At 35.3% G+C, this 17,074-nt stretch overlaps 1 protein-coding gene across 12 annotated transcripts in view; it reads left to right on the top strand.

Annotated features, from left to right (window-relative positions):
* LOC150075865 (tensin-1-like) overlaps positions 1–17,074 on the top strand; it is a 405,993-nt gene that overhangs the window by 302,382 nt on the left and 86,537 nt on the right. For all 12 annotated transcript variants that reach the window (XM_090388058.1, XM_090388057.1, XM_090388066.1 and 9 more), the window contains 2 exons: positions 3,747–3,942; positions 13,281–13,450. In XM_090388058.1, coding sequence (XP_090244184.1) covers positions 3,747–3,942; positions 13,281–13,450 — 366 coding nt within the window. The remainder of the gene's footprint in view (positions 1–3,746; positions 3,943–13,280; positions 13,451–17,074) is intronic.

Here is a 17,074-nt window from a genome sequence, read left to right as displayed (position 1 = left end):
AGGGCATTAAAATAATTATTTTAATGCATAGCAATAAAATAATTATTGTTATGCATTATGTATTAATACACCCATATGCTATCACTTTTGTATTATAACTGTCTCATTTCTGATACGTGTATTGAAAGTAAAGATTTTTTGATTTCTGAAGAAATTAAGGTAATTATGAGCTAAGAACAGTTTCATTTCGTATTCTGTTTCCTTTTCTTCCACTTTCCAAAAAAAAAACAATCCATTTACTGCATCCCTAAAAAACTGCTATAGTAAATATAATATCTTTGGAGGTTAAGCAGATACCCTACTTCTAGTGATATTTACTTGTCCTCTAATGATAACACTGGTTCCTTTTTAATTGTTTGCTCATCAGGAGGTTTCTCCACCCCCCCTCTCTCACACTTGTGTAAAATGACAAGTTAAAAGTATGAAACTGTATATGGCCTGATTCAACTAATAATTACTCAAATTAAATTAACACTCAAGAGAAAAAGTGAATTATCCACACAGTTACACCATGATAATAAAACCAGTTCATTTTTAAGATTGCATCATGAAACTTTTGCCAATTCCTTGTTCACATGCACTGATACTCCAAACAAGAGCAGGTACCAATATCATATTGTCATTCTGTGTTGACACATATGAGGTGTGGCAATAAAGTTCCTGGACTGGTGCTGTTGCAGTCATGTTCCATTCCATTACAATCTTCAGTATCTCTACCGTTGTTTCTATTTATTGTATGATTATTAAATTTTCAATATAAATGTGTTATTTTATTATTCTTTTAGGAAATCCCTTTCGTTCCCCTGATGGTGAATTTATTTTTATTGAAAGACTTCTTACAAATATAAAGCATGTTCTGCAGTTTTAGAAGTTTTGTTCTCACCCTTTTTTAATATATTCATTTATTCCCCCTATTCTTATACCTGATGTACAGAATGTGTCACTGATATGTAATTTTTCATTTATTTTTTCATTTATACCCTTCAATATATGGCATCATGACTGCTTTACTGAAATTAAGATTTTTTCTTAATTTCAGTAAAGCTAAATGATTTAGCTTTACCAAATTTAGTTAAATATTTTGTAAACTCTCTTTTTTGGCAAAGTAATGAATGCTCTGTCATACTGTCAGGTATCTTTCATTGAGAATATTTTTTATATATTTTTAAAAATAAACCAGTTTATCAGTTGTGGTTTAGTGTGGATAATTCACTTTCTTTTGATGGAAATAACCCATGAAAACAAGGGCTCATTTAAAAATATGATTAAGGTAAATTAACACTTTACCACATGTAAATTTATTTGGTTAATTATTAGTTGATCAGACTGCATACTTTTAATTTGTCTGAATGGGCAGTAAACGGTCTATTCTCTCTCTCTCAACTGCACATTCTTTGATATTATAGCACCTATCTTCATTTTGCTAATTGTTATTTTGATTTTATCTGCTTAATTTCAGTTTGTTTGATTTCAAAAATAGAGCTATGATTTATTTTTACCTTAATATTTAGCTTGATTTTTACAGAGAGTTGTTGCATATTTGCATTTTTTGCATGTCTGTTGGTTTTGTTGACATTAAAATGCACATTGAGTTTTGGCCTTATTTAGGCACATGTTTTAGTTTCATTGGTCTTTTTCAGTCATATAAGGGCAGTAGTGGTCAGTTTGCTGCCTACGAGTATACCATGACAGAAATGTGACTATTTGTATGGGCGTCAGCATTTGCTTTTGGGATTTGTGCATGTAGGCTGAACTTGTGCCTCAGCGTTTGCAATTGTTTTGCTTCTCTGTGTTAATTACTATTCACATTAATATCTCTAGTTAATAAGCTCTTGGTAGTTAATTTAATTGAATCTCTTTCTGTATTATTTAGTTTCTTTGTTTACTAATTTAGTTATTAAGATTTTAACTGATTATTAATGGAAACTTAGTTTATTTTTCTCAGTTTTCATTAGTACTTTTTGTGTCAAAATTGATTTTGAGGATGAATTTTGAGCACACTTCTATAATATTTAATTTGCTACTGCCATATAAAATTGTGCCAAGTTATTTATTTATTTATTTTGCAAGCTTATAAAGCATCAGCCAAAAAAATAAATAAATAAATAATATATCTGTTCATTGCTCAATGCACTGTTGCAAATAAGGCTAATTGCTGTCTGATGATGAAACTAATAAGTTCTGAAACTGGTCACAGTAGCACCTTGAGTTTTTAGTGGATAGCAGATTTGCGTAATGTTAGATATCTGATTAAAAGCTATATTAGTTACTTTAGGTTGACTACTTGGAAACTTGTAGTTGTTTCTAAAAAGCAAATGCCGAAGCTCAGTCACCATCACTGGAGAAACCACAGCATCCCCTGTCATTTGACTACAAAAGAACACAGAGAAGCATTATATTTTAAGCAATTTAAAATATTGCAATTACCTGTGTTGTTTGAAATGGTCCTCCTTTCATTAATTATATTAAGAATAAGAATAAATAAGAATTTCTGTGTTGCCTGGTCAGTAGATAAGATAAGTTCTCCAATTTGGGATGAACAGGGAATGGTGCTTGTTGATTATCTGGAGCATGCAGCCACAATTCACAGGCCAGTATTATGCACATTAAATAGTAAAATTGCATGAAACCATCAAAATTAAGTAGGAAGGGAAGTTGCATTATAGTGCCCTTTTCCATCAGGACGGTGCACCAGCACACAAATCTGCTGCGGCAACATCTGCCATCACAGGTACAGGGTTCAAAATCCTCAGCAACTCCCCTCTTATTCTTCAGATCTGATTCATTCCTAGTGACATCTTATTCTTTATGAAACTTAAGAGTGTTTCATGTAGAAATAATTCATTTGGATGAAGATGTAATGTGTGCTATGAGAGATTGGATATAGGAGACGACTTTTGTGCAGTTCTCTGGGATTATGTTAAACACTGAAATAACTTTTTATAAAGTTATTTTTTTTTTTCATAGTCATCCTACAAACAACTTTTAGAACTGCTTGTATGAGGTGTCAGTCAGCTATATTATGGAACCACTCTACTCTCCTGAAGGAAAATCACAGGGTTACCCTCCAAAAAATTGAAATAAGTATTCTCACATTTTATTTCTAAAGAAAAAGTGATTTTAGTGTTGATTATAGAAAATTTTTGTGAAATTTTTCATCCTATAGTCAAAGTTGATTAAACCCAAGAACATATTAGTATATGACAAGATGATATTTAAAGTGGTTTATGATATCCAAAAGTTAACCTCCAGGCGTGATTGGAGATACTAATGTATCATGTACAGTAGTTAGTTATTTTTCCATTTACTCTGTAAATAGATGTTGTTTGTTTGTTATTTGGTTTTTAGGAGCATTAGCAACTAAGGCCATATTGCTCCGGGGATATGCGGTGCTCATTCCCTGACCTTTCTGCATCCTCCGTATTTGGTGGTCACAGGCTCAAACCCCGGTTTAATCAAGAAGCGTATGCTACGCACTGCTGCTCCTGCCTACCTGACTACAGAGGCGCCCTGTAAATAGAGAAATCTTAATTAATACCAGAGGACATATCATAGTTAGGTGTTAATATTAAAATGTGATTTGATCGTAATAGTCATGGCTACTATTGTGACACCGTTAAGTACTGTTAAAATATGAATAAATCTATATTTCATAAATACACATATCTCTATGGTAAGACCGAGTTCATAATGTCAAAAGTGATTTCATCACTTTTAATAATTTACTATTATTTTCATTCTCATAGTTCATCATGGTTGCACAGACAGCAGCAGAAGCTTAGAGCTCGTAAAGAAGGACAGGGAATGGAAGAACGATACCTCAAGGAACAGAAATTAATGACAGAATTAAGAAATGTGCAAAGTAAAAAGACTTCATCAGGAAGTGAGGCAGACAGTGCATTAGGTCATTCATCTTCATCAAGGGAAGCATCTCCATTAAAGGTAAAGAAATGATTTATTTATTTATTAAACTGATGCTGTAATACTCACAGATGCTTATAGAGCATAAGTTTTGGTTGCTTGTTTACCAGATTTGGAAGGAAACAGTTTTTTTTTTAAACATCAGTACAGCCCCAAGGTGGTTGGAGATGTTTACTTCTTCATTGTAGCTATTTTTTTTTTTTTGACAGCCAGTATAATGGTTGCATGTTTTTTGTGGAAGTGTACAGATTGGATATAGCAACATGCATACTGGTGGCCATGTACTGCCTCTACCCTTCCTAACCTCTAGTAAAGATTGAATCATATAAGTAATTTATATGATTAAAATAAGTAATTTTTCATAAAATTTAAGAATATTCAATTTTATAATAACATAATAAAATAAAATAAAATTAAATATTATCTTGTATTGAAAAATATGGCAGCAGTATGATAAATGAAGAATTTAATTTTAATTTTCCCAGTGAAGTTATTTATTTGTAGAATCGAAAGGTTGCAGATTTTAACAGATCCTCAAGGTATTTACACTAGCAACCTGAACCCAGGTGCTGAAAGTGCTGTAAACTATAAATACCCAACCCCCCAAAAAACTGAAAATATGGAATATGATATACTAAAAAAAAATGTTTTATCTTAAATAAAGTTGCAGTGATGATAATTACATTGGCCAGTCAGATATTCCATCCACCCAAGGTGCTTTTTTATGTTTAATTTCAACAGTTTCTCTTCCACTTTCCTTTCAGTTATCATAAAGTCCTTTAGCTCCTTGTTAGAGTTTGATAAAATTCTGTCATCCTGTTCCCTAAGGAATTCCTCATGTGTGAATGTAGATGCAAAATACCTATTCAAATATGTATTTTGATACACAACCTGAGCAAGGTCATCAACAGTTAACCCATACACATCAAGTGGCCCAATGTGATTCAACCCCTTCCTTTCTACTGTTAATATAAGCATAGAAGTCTTTGCAGTAGAGGCATATGATGCAAGAAAGCAAGCTTATGCAGCATCAGCCAAAAAAAAAAAAAAAAAACCCTCCCATTTCAACCCTCCATTTGTTCCAAATGCCTGTCCAGCTCAAGCCTTAAATTTATTTAGGCTATTAACTTCCACAACAAAAAATGTAAGTCTGTTCCACCAATCAACTACCTGCTGGCTAAAGGCAAATTTCTGCACATCTGTTCTACAACTGTCTTTCCTCAATTTGAATCTATGCCCCGTCAGGTTCTTAATCTGTGCAAGAGGAAGAATCCCATCAGCATTCAGCATGCTCAACCCATTCAAGGCTTTATACACCTCAATCAGATCACCTCACAGGTGCCTACTCTCCAGGCACTGCAATTTGCAGAACTTAAGTCTTTCTTCGTAAGAGCACCCCCCTTTGTTCCCCTCACCAATCTTGTTGCCCTTCTTTGTACTCATTCTAGCAACTCTACATCCTTCCTAAAATGAGGCCTCCAGACCTGTACACAGTACTCTAGGAGTGGCATGACCATTGCCTTGTATAACGGGATAATCACCTCCCCGTCCCTGCTAGCAAAATTCCTATATATCACTGACAAGACTCCATGACCTTCCCTGGCAGCCCATCCGTACTGCTCAGTGAACTTCATATTTGACTGCACAATTACTCCCAGGTCTTTTTCACTTTCCACTTCCCTGAGTGTAGTACCACACAGTTGGTACATTACTCTTCGGTTATCGCTACCCATATGCAGTACTTTGCATTTCTCAATGTTAAACTTCAGTTGCCACTTCTCAGCCCATTTGTCCAACTTATCTAGATCCAGTTGGAGTAGCATACTGTCTTACTGTTGTTAACAACCCTGCCAACCTTTGTATCATCTGTAAACTTGGACATTAAACCTGATATACCTTCATCAGTATCATTGATAAATAAACAAAACAACAATGGGCCCAACACCGAACCCTGGGGAACTCCACTAATAACATTTGTCCACGACGAGCAGTGTTCATTGATTACCACTCTTTGTCATCTCCCACTTAACCATCCCTTTATCCATTGTAGCAACTTACCCTTAATGCTATACCTCTCCAGTTTGTACAGCAGTCTTCAATAAAAGAAAAATTATACAAATTTACGTTTCCTTGCTTTAAGATGTTCAAATTTAATAATTATTTAATTTATGTTTATTTGTTTCAAAAGATCATTTTCTATTGAAATTATTGCCAAATTAGAGAGTCGTTGTTGAGACATTTTCGATTGTAAATAATTTTTGATTAATTTTAAGATTGAAAAACTCCATTCACCTGAGGAAACTGAAACTGATAAAGTTAGAAAAATTGTTAATGCAACTGCTACATTTGGAAAAGTATCTGTAAAATCGTTTTTAAGAATATATTGTAAAACTTCAAATGGAGTAATATTGTCTTTAATATAAATTTGAAGTACTCCGTTCTTCAGATAATGCTAGACCATCAATATCGGATTCATTACAATCAATGTCACTTAACTTAATATGTAAATCTTTGCAATTATTTAATAAATTGTCATCTGACCATTTTTTAATTTGGAAATATAAAACATTTTAAATATTTCTACATTTAATCCCAGGGACTTAAATTTGGTGAGTATGGACTTGGCACACTCAGGGTCCTCAGCTGGATATCATCATTCTTCTCTTTCTTGGTGATTCCCTTCTACTTCTCTCTCTCTCTCTGGTTAATTCAGAATTATTTATTTATTTATTTATTTTTTGGATGGTGCAGTATAAGTCCCAGGCTTGTTTGTACCATATGGCTAATAATAATAATAATAATGTTCTTTCATATTTGTAAACCTTTCAGTTAATGAGAAAATCATTGTGTCCATAATTTGAAAGAAAAAATTAATTTTGAAATTTTGTTGCAGATCCGGAATAGCTTCATCTCTACTTTCATAATGGAAAGAACGTTTTTTTAATCTTTTCCTTACAGTGCTTACTTTAGGAAACAAAGCCTCATTGGCAGTGATAGTAGCCATATTATTATCCCAATCGAGAATTTTTTGGAATGCTTCCTCTGTTCTATTTCCTTCAAAATATTCCAAATATTATTATTATTTTTTTTTTGAATATTTTACTTACCAGATTAATTTCATTTAAAATATTATGCCAAATTATAACTAAAGAAAAAAACTTATGTTATTTTTAAGGTTATTGATTTAGCATGATTCCTTGTATCCATATCTTTATTTTTGTCTTCAGTGATTATAGAAAAATATTTAGCTTCTCTAGTCATTTCTAGTATTTTATCTCTAATATTTTGTGAAATTATTTCAATAATTTCATTTTGTATTTGATCACCCAAATAATGCACAATATTTTTCCATTCAGATTTCTGAATATGGCGAATATGATCTACCATAACTGAATCAAATTTAGCAATTGTTTCAGAAAAAGTTTTAAAAAGTTACCATTGTCATTTTCATATTAATCTTTTGAGGATCCCCTGAATGCTATACATTGCCTTGCTAAAAATAGTATCATATATATTATTCTGGCTGAACTCCAGAACATGGGTATCTCTGTTGCAGGCGTGGCAAAAGAACGGAGTGATTTGTTCGTTGAGTTCTATGATTGGCCGATTATTGGGAATGTGTAATTTACCCCATTTTGCATTTCTGATTGTTTGATTTTATGCAAATTCGCTTCTGACTTTAGCGGGAAATGTGAAATTATTGTGCTGTTGTTTAGTCGTCGTTGTGTTGTCCTCAGTTATTGTGTGTTATTGTTATTCAGTTTGCAAAAGGATGAATGTAAGATGAGTTTTTGTTTTCAAGTTGTTTCTTAACAATTTGATGTTTTTCGCAGTGATTGTATGAGTTGTTAGTATCAGGTTCTCTTTATATTAGCAGGGGTGTGGGGGCAGTAGCCCCCAGAACAAAAAAAAAAAAAAAAAAAAAGAAGAAGCATTTCTGTTGACGTGCAATGAGCAATTCTCATTGTTAATGCATGTAAAATCGTCTAGTAATATACGGGCGAGAAGAATCAGTGGTTGTATGTGGTGTTAATTTTTGTTAGCTGTTTAAAAAAAATTTCTGTTTCTTTTTCTTCATTTCACCTCTGCCATATTGTGATGTCATGTGACATTCCCCAGTAACATGCAGGAGAGGGGGAAAGCAGTGAGTGGGAGATGCCTTCATGTCCTTCATGTATTATTGTACCCATGTTCTGGAATAACCCTGCAAAATATAAATATGAAACATGGACCCAGATAATAAGCAAATTAGCATTAGCATTAGCATTAGCAGAGGCATATGATGCAAGAAAGCAAGCTTATTCAGCATCAGCCAAAAAAAAAAAAAAACCCCACTCCCATTTCACCCCTCCGTTCGTTCGAAATACCTGTCCAGTTGAGCTTTAAATTTGTTTAGGCTATCAACTTCAACAACAAGTGATGGAAGTCGGTTCCACCAACCAACCACCCGCTGGCCAAAGGCAAATTTCCGCACATCTATCCGACATCCGTCCTTCCTCAATTTGAATTTATGCCCTCTGAGGTGATTATTCTGAGAAAGATGAAGAATCCCATTGGCATTGAGCATGCTCAAACCATTCAAAGCCTTATACACCTCTATCAGATCACCTCGCCGGTGCCTAGTCTCCAAACTCTGTAATTTGCAAAACTTAAGCCTTTCTTCGTAAGAGCAACCCTTTGTTCCATTTACTAATCTTGTTGCCCTTCTCTGTACCCGTTCCAGCAGCTCTACATCCTTCTTGAAATGAGGCCTCCAGACCTGTATACAGTACTCAAGATGTGGCCTTACCATTGCCTTATACAAGGGAATAATCACCTCCTTATCCCTGCTAGAAAAATTCCTGTATATCATTGACAAGACACCATGAGCTACTCTTGCAGCTCGTCTGCACTGCTCAGAGAACTTCATATCTGCCTGCACAATTACCCCCAGGCAGATATGAAGTTCTCTGAGCAGTGCAGACGAGCTGCAAGAGTAGCTCATAACAAATCTCTTTGGCTCTTAATTCGTGTTTAGTAGCAGCACTAATTGCCTAAACGCCAGAGGTGCGAACAATGCATTCCCAGTTGTCTCTCATAATCCGTTGTTATATGGAAATTTTCTTCGTTTTATGGAAACTATTTTAAATGTAATTACCAACAGGGATTCAAAAAAATATCGCTAAATAGAAAATTTCACTACAAAGAAATTCATTAAACAGAGGTTGATTTGTATGTGTCAAAAATTTTTTGGCACCCTCCTCAACTTCCGCCAGTAAGCAACGCTTACCTTGCCTACCCACTTGCGGCGGCCCTGGCCTCTCGAACATGTTGCTGTAGGAAAACAGTCATCCAATAAATCCACAAGTCTTGCTAAGTGTGCGAGTGACCAATTCACAAGTTCCAGTCAATATCTGGAAAGTTAAAATCCCCCATTATAAGACATTCTGATTTACTAGCCCACTCTATTCTCTGCACAATTGCTCATTATACTCATCAGATTCATTAGGCCTATAACACAACACACCTACTCTCATTTTTCCTTTCCCAGTGCTTATGTCACACCAAACAGACTCAACATTGCATCCACCAATATCAATTGGATGCACTACCTCACTACCTTAGATTTTATGTGTTTCTTAACTAACAGCATAACCTCCTCCTCCCTTCCTGTCCTGTCTATCCTTTCTGTACACATTGTACTCCCCAAATTCCAATTCTGCACTGTTTATGTCTGTGTGACACAACGTCTCTGATATTCCAACAATATCTGCCTTTGATGCCTTGACTAGCACTTCAAGCTCATCAAATTTATTAACTATACTCCTAGCATTGGTGTACATGCATGTATATACATGCACCTGTTTCTACTCTTAGTTACCCTAACACAGCCCATGTATTTATTTGTCCCACTATGATCCCAGCAGTCCTGGAAATCAATCTCCATTGCCTTGCTTTCCAGCCTGCTGCTCATTCTAATAGAAGCAGTGCAAGAATCACTTTTGCCTCTGCCTGCGGCCACTGTTAACCTTTTAGTCTGTGTATCCCCCCCCAAGCTAGCAGTTTTCCGACCCATCTAACACTGCTTCAATAGCATCAGCAAATATTCTTGCACCCTTTCTATTTAAGTGTACCCCATCCCTGTAGAAGCAGTCTCTCCTGTCAACAAGCACAGACCAGGCTGAAAAAAATTCTACCCATTGAGCCTTGCACAATCTCTCCATGGCTGAATTGATTGATAAGGCTCTCATCATATATTCCCTCCTATCGTGTCTGGGGAGAATTGCTGACACTTTCACATTCAACCCTAACTCATGACTTTTTTTCAACATTGATCTGTACTTGTTGAGTAAATCTGCAGATCTCTCACTCTTAATGTTGTTAGTTCCAACATGTACAACAATATCACCTTTTGTGCCCTTAAAAGATGATATCTGCTCTACAACGTCATCAACTTTTGCCCCTGGCAGACATACCCTGGTCCTGTTCCATCTATCCTTCTTGCATAGTATATTCCCCGGTTGTCGGTGACTATTGTCATGACAATAGAGTCACCGACAATAACTAGTTCCTGTGGGACCAGCGCATTCAGCCTTGGAGATTGCCTTTGTGTTGCCTGATGCACAGGAGTGAACTCTGTGCATCAGGCAACACAAAGAAACATCAAGCTCTAAGCTCCCTAGCTCATTGAGCTAGGGAGCTGAGAGCTTGATGGGCCCTCATATTAATTTCTTCAAGGGCATTTACCCTACACCTCAAGCTGTTATAGACGCCCATCAGAAAACTGAGTTGCCACCTAATTTCTTGGCACTCTAGGCATTCTTTGCATTCTTTGCCACAGACCTCTCATAATCTGCTTTCGCTTTCCTAACCTCTTTTGTGACTTGATTACAGGTCACAAAACAGGTAAATTACATATACTAATTTATATCTACCATAGGCTTCTGTATCACCTGATGATTTATATGCATCCCATGCATTTTTATTCTCTGTCACATGTCTCAATAGTTCATCTGACATCCATTTAGGTCTAAGCTTTGAATTGTATTTCTTAGTTGGTATTAAAAGCCTAGTAGCTTCTGTGATTATTTCCCTGAATGCTTCCTATTTAGAATTTGTTGTTGGTAACAACATTAGTTGGTCCCACATTATAGAATTTAAAAATTGTCTGAGACCACTGTAGTCTCCTTTATGAGAGCAAAAACCCTTCCCTTTACCCCTGATGGTAGTCACAATTTTAAGTAAATTTCACATCAATACGCTGTGATCATTGGCACATAGTGATTCTTTTATCTGGTAATTCTTAATGCACCAAGAGTCACTGCTGATAATCAGATCTAAAGTATTGCTCTCTCTCTTTTTGCCTCTCTAACATTCTGTTGTAGAAAGCAGTCATTGCCTCTCTAACATTCTGTTGTAGCAAGCGGTCATTGCCTCTCTAACATTCTGTTGTAGCGAGCAGTCATTGGATAAATCCACAAAAGTCTTGCTAGTGTATGAGTGACCAATCCACAAGTTCTGGTGAATATCTGGAAGGTAAAATTCCCCATTATAAGACATTCTGATTTATTGGCCCACTCTGTTTCTCTGTACAGTTGTTCATTGTACTCATCACAGTCATGCGACCAATAACACACTCCTACTCCTTTTTTTTTTTTTGTTTCCCTAGTGCTTATGTTACACCAAACTGACTCAACATTGCACTGACCACCCATGTCAACTGGATGCACTGCCTTAGATTTTATGTGCTGCTTAACTAAGAGCATAACCCCTCCTGTCCTTTCTTTATACATTATACTCAACATATTCAAATTCTGCATCCCTTATATTTCAGTGACACCACACCCCTGATATCTCCACGTCTGCATTTGATGACTTGACTAGCACTCCAAATTCATCAAATTTATTTACTATACTCCTAGCATTGGCGTATGTGCAAGTATACAAGCACCTGTTCTTGTTCTTAGTTACCCTAATGCAGCCTATGTATTTCCTTGTTCCATAATAACCCACAACAGGCCTTGAAATCCCCAGTATTGCTTTCTGGGCTGTTGTATGCTCCATTAGAAGCAGTGCAAGAATCACTTTTATTTCTGTGTGTGTGTGTGTGTGTGTGTGTGTGTGTGTGTGTGTGTGTGTGTGTGTGTGTGTGTGTGTGTGTGTGTGTGTGTGTGTGGCTGCTGTTAATATGTTAGTCTCTTTATCCCCCCATCTTGTTTGTGTCAAATGAGAGTCAAATGAGCTTTGCTACAACAGATGAATATGTTGCAAACAAGTGACAGCTGAAACAATGTATGCAGACATGTCAGTTATGAAAGTGTTATTTTAAAAAACAACTGTTGCCCATATTTTAATATATTTCAAACAACATAATATGTAATCCAAGCTAGGGAAATAAAATTCAATGAAAAATGCTTATGGTACGAGCAAGGTTAGATTTATCAGTATGCACTGGCACATTCTACGGCTCCCAACAACATCAACGTTGCAAGGAGTGGACCAGTATAATTATATAAGAAGGTTTTTTAGCTTTTATAAGTAACTGCATTTCATTTGATGCAATTATTGTTATTTTTCATTTATTGCATTTAAATTTATTTATTTCTATCTTCCATTCATATTAAAATATTCTGCAAGCCTGCACATATGGCAACATTAGAAAGGGACCTCTAAAGATATGTGCATCAAGGCTCCAGATTATCTAAATCCAGCATTGATTATGAGCAATTAACACATTCCTTCCCACATTCCCACTAATGCTGTGATTTTGGAAGGCTCAATGATGAATTAAGCTGGGTTGGAATAGAATGAATCCTGTTTTCTGCCTGAGTATGTATATATTTTTATTGATTCTAAGGAACTTTGCATATTCTTTAACAATAACATTGGATTTGTAGAGCTGTCTAGTAGCTAGCACCTGCAAAAATCATTTTAAAGCAGCACCTCAAAATGTAATGAGATAGGACATCACCACGATGCCTGTCATAACCTTGAAAGACATGACTCATACTATATAATAGAAGAGATGCTATAGACCAAATATGATTTTGTCCATTTCATGCCTCTATTAAGCAAAATGGTGGTATTGCATTAGATGATGAGAGTCATCTGCCACTTAAATTGCTTAATGTCACAAAGGTTTGGCTATTCCTCTGTTTGTCATCACACCAAGGAACTCCATACCTTGATCCTGCTTATGTTGGTTCACATGGAAAAACATAAAATATGTACCAATGGGTAACCTTAGATTCCGAATCACTGTGTTCAATATACATCTCGTTTTTTTGCATCGGGTTTTTATTAACCTTAGTATACTTCTAGGTAACTATTAGAATAGTTATCCAGCAGTATATAAATGTTTTTATTTTTCTCTCCACCAGATTCCAAGTTTTGCTGTCCCTCTTCATGTTAACACATATCCCAGCTATTCTGCTTCTCAGTCTCCTGCTTCAAGTCCTATTACTAAATCACCTTCTGGTCGAGTTCTCAGTGCTCCAAATTCTCCAATTATTCCTTCTAGAACCAGTAGCAAGGAAATAACCCGTACAAGGTGAGTAAAAATATTTATACTAGTGAATCAATTAAATTACTAAAAAGGAAGTATGCTAAGAAGAAAACAAAATTATAAACAAAAGGTTTATACCATTTGAAGGTTGAAATTTAGAATAACTGCAATAATTATTTTTTTTATTTATTTAATAAGGCAGTTTGTTGCAAACTGCCTTATTTGATTTTTGTTTAAGTTTGTTATTGTTGGGTTAATTCTTTATATAATTATAAGTTTAGTTGTTTTTACCAGAAAAACTACAAACAAGGCTATTGCTTTGATTGATTTCTTCTCTTATGAATTTGGTTATAGTCAAAAGCAGACTACTTTATCTTTTATGTATTTTTTTTGACTTGCAGAATTTAAATTGCACAGGAAAAGTTATAGTACTCACTCAGTATTCACAGAATAAGCTTCATATTTCTATGAGTTGGTATTAAACAAATGCTGTCAAACAAATGGTATCTACAAAAGGGGTAACCTACTATTTTTGCATTACTATGACAGCCTGTTTCAAAACTTGCTGGCCTCATATAAGATAGCAGGTGGTTGTTATTGATAATTCCTGACAAGTCAGTGAGGAAGTTGTTCAGTATGAGCTGTCATGCAGTGTGCAAAGGGATACTCTGAAAATTGTAGAAATGACTAAAGCTATTAGGCCAGCTGAAATAATCAAAAACCTTTTCTTCGTTTTAAAAAAATATATTGTCCTGACAAAGTTTTTCATGTTTGTGAGTAATAAGACTGTAGTTTTTTTTCCCCCTATGCTGTTTGAACTCTGTAGGCTTAAAAAATACCTAAAAAGATGAAGTAATCCTGTGGTTCTAAATTATTTCTACTAGGCCAAATAGTTTAACCATTTTAAGTTTGGTTATGTGGCATATGCAGGCCACACAGGCAATAGGCTAGATCAGTAGCTGGGAACCATTTCATCATATGAACTATTTTAGAAATAAACAATGTCTTGATATCACCCTCTCACAATTTTCTTGCATAGTGTACCTCTATCTTAAATAAAATATGCTGGCTGTAGAACTGTTATTTTTTTATTATAAAAAAGCACATTAGGTTGGTATAAGAAAACTGAAGTAAATTTAAAAACTAATAGTATAGGATTTTGGGGGATAACTAAGTGCAGAAGTCATAATCAAGCAAGTTGGGAAGTTTTACTGTGTCAGATATGTAATCATAGGGAACATTCTGCTTTCCTCTAAAGATCGACACTAAGAACCTGGCTTGGCCGTATGTTGAACTTAGAGACAGATACCATTATTCACAGTCCTGCCAAAATTGCTAATTTTTTTAAATTGCATAGCATCACTTGAGCAGATGAATCTGCTATGCATCTAAAAATTTGAGACATGCCAGGTTGTTGTTGTTGTTGTTATTTGGTTTTTAGGAGCATTAGCAACTAAGGCCATATTGCTCCGGGATATGCGGTGGTCATTCCCTGACCTTTCCGCATCCTCCGTATTTGGTGGTGACGGGCTCGAACCTCGGTCTAATCAAGAAGCGTGTGCTACGCACTGCTGCTCCTTCCCACCTGGCTACGGAGGCGCTGACATGCCAGGACAGCTGTTTCAAAGCCTACTATCTTCCTACCAGATAGCATTTATTAGCTTGAATGCTGAACTGTGTGAATAATATATTTTGTCTAAGTGAACAGCCAAGGAATGTATGGAAGAAAAACTTCCTTGACACACATGCACTATAATGATATAGTTGTTGGGACTGATTCAATGCAGAAGTCAAAATCAAACAAATTTGAGAAGCACTATTGCACCTGTTCAGATTGCTATGCAATTTAAAAGGATAGTAGCAGCTTAGGTGAAATATTCTGATAGATAATGATATTGATTGCTAAGTTGAACATAACACCAAGCCTTGTTCTTGCACTTACATCAAGCCTTGTTCTTGAACTTACACCGAGCACTGAGTTCTTGCCATCAATATTTTGAGGGAGCTTAACGTTCCCTGTGATCATATATCTAATGTGCATCCAAAATTTGTTTGAATAAAAACTAAATCAGGCAAATAATTAATGAGATTTTTTGTATTGAAATATTTAGCCATATGTGTTTTACGAGAAGTAAGTAAAATATACTTAATGCAGTAGATTCCGGTTATTTGGGACACATCGGTACTAGTGCATTTTGGCCCGATTAAGTGGCTGCCCCAATTATCTGAAGTTTCATGTAAAAAAAGTTAAAAATACAATGGACCCCCGCTTTACAATTGGTTCACTGTACAATTAAATCACGTTACGATGGAGTCATCATAGTAAAGTACTGTTCACTATACGATGTGTAGTAAGTGCTGGTCATTGTGATCACGTTTGTGAATTGAATTTTAATTCTATTGAACAGTGATTCTAATTAGCGAAAATAGGAGGAATATTATCCATAGGCTATAAAAGTAAAGATATATTAAGCACAAATTTACCCTTTATTACCTAACCAATTAAAAAATTAAATGATATGGGAAAATTGGAAGAATATACGTGATAATCGGAAAAATTAATACATACTGTAATATGTACGTAATAACTAGTTGACATTTCTGTTCACTGACATTTGTTGGGTGGGGGGTTAAAATTTAAAACAGTAAAAAGATAAGCAACCAATAACAAAGAACACAGCACACACAAATTGCAAGTAACATGATACATGCAAGTGAGAACGGAGTGACAAGTTACGAAACTTTAAAAATAGGAATGAAGAGAAGATTCTGAAAATTAATTTTTTTATATGATTGAAGATTCCATAGAAGTGTAACCACATTTCACCATAATAATCCATAGAATTCCAGCTGTTGGTATTATCGCAAATTCAATAAGATCGAGTTTACTATCCGTTTATGATAGATTGCCCTAACAGAAAAGCCCAATAAACAGGTGACTGCTAATTGTTTTTATTGTTTTATGGTTGTAGCCTCCAGAAATCTGACCGAACCACATGGTATGGTTAGAGACAATTGTAGGGCAATCTCCAGTACTGCGGTCTCCTGCCCAAATTAAACGACATGTTGTCCCAATTAAGTGAAGTAAACCCTGGCTATTTTCTTGATTGGGTTCTGTTTTTTAAGATTTTCCCCAAATAAACGGCTGCCCCGATTAACCAGTGGCCCAAATAACCGGAATCCACTGTATAACTTTTAACAATATGATTTATCACAGCATTGCCTAAACCTTTTAGAACAGAACTGACAAAGGAGGAGTTGAATGCAGTATGCGAACACCCACAGTTGGCATGTGTGAAATATGTACTGTGGGATGTCATTTGCTGAATCTCTGGCCAAAACATAGCAACTCATGTTACCCCAGTCTTAGTTGATAATTGTGCCATTCATGAACATTAGGCATCATATTTAACGTTAATATACAAAAACTTTTTTAATATCTACAAAAACTTTGGTAGAATGTTTGGGTTGTTTTCTGTGTTTAGATATATTTTTATTTCTGTTTATCCTGATCAATCAAAGTATGATTTACTATTTGTCCACCTCTGAGCTAGATCATGATAAAGCTCCCAGAAGTCATAAGAACTATAGATGGTTGTTTTTTTCCTGCTATACTTAAATTTCTTCTGGTGCACATATAGTTCTCTTGAAAAGCTGAGTCGTCCTTTT

This window comes from Mastigoproctus giganteus, chromosome 13 (assembly GCF_048544385.1).
Source record: "Mastigoproctus giganteus isolate SK-2022 chromosome 13, ASM4854438v1, whole genome shotgun sequence".
Taxonomy (NCBI): Eukaryota; Metazoa; Arthropoda; class Arachnida; order Uropygi; family Thelyphonidae; genus Mastigoproctus; species Mastigoproctus giganteus.
This window is presented reverse-complemented; position numbering and strand designations above follow the sequence as displayed.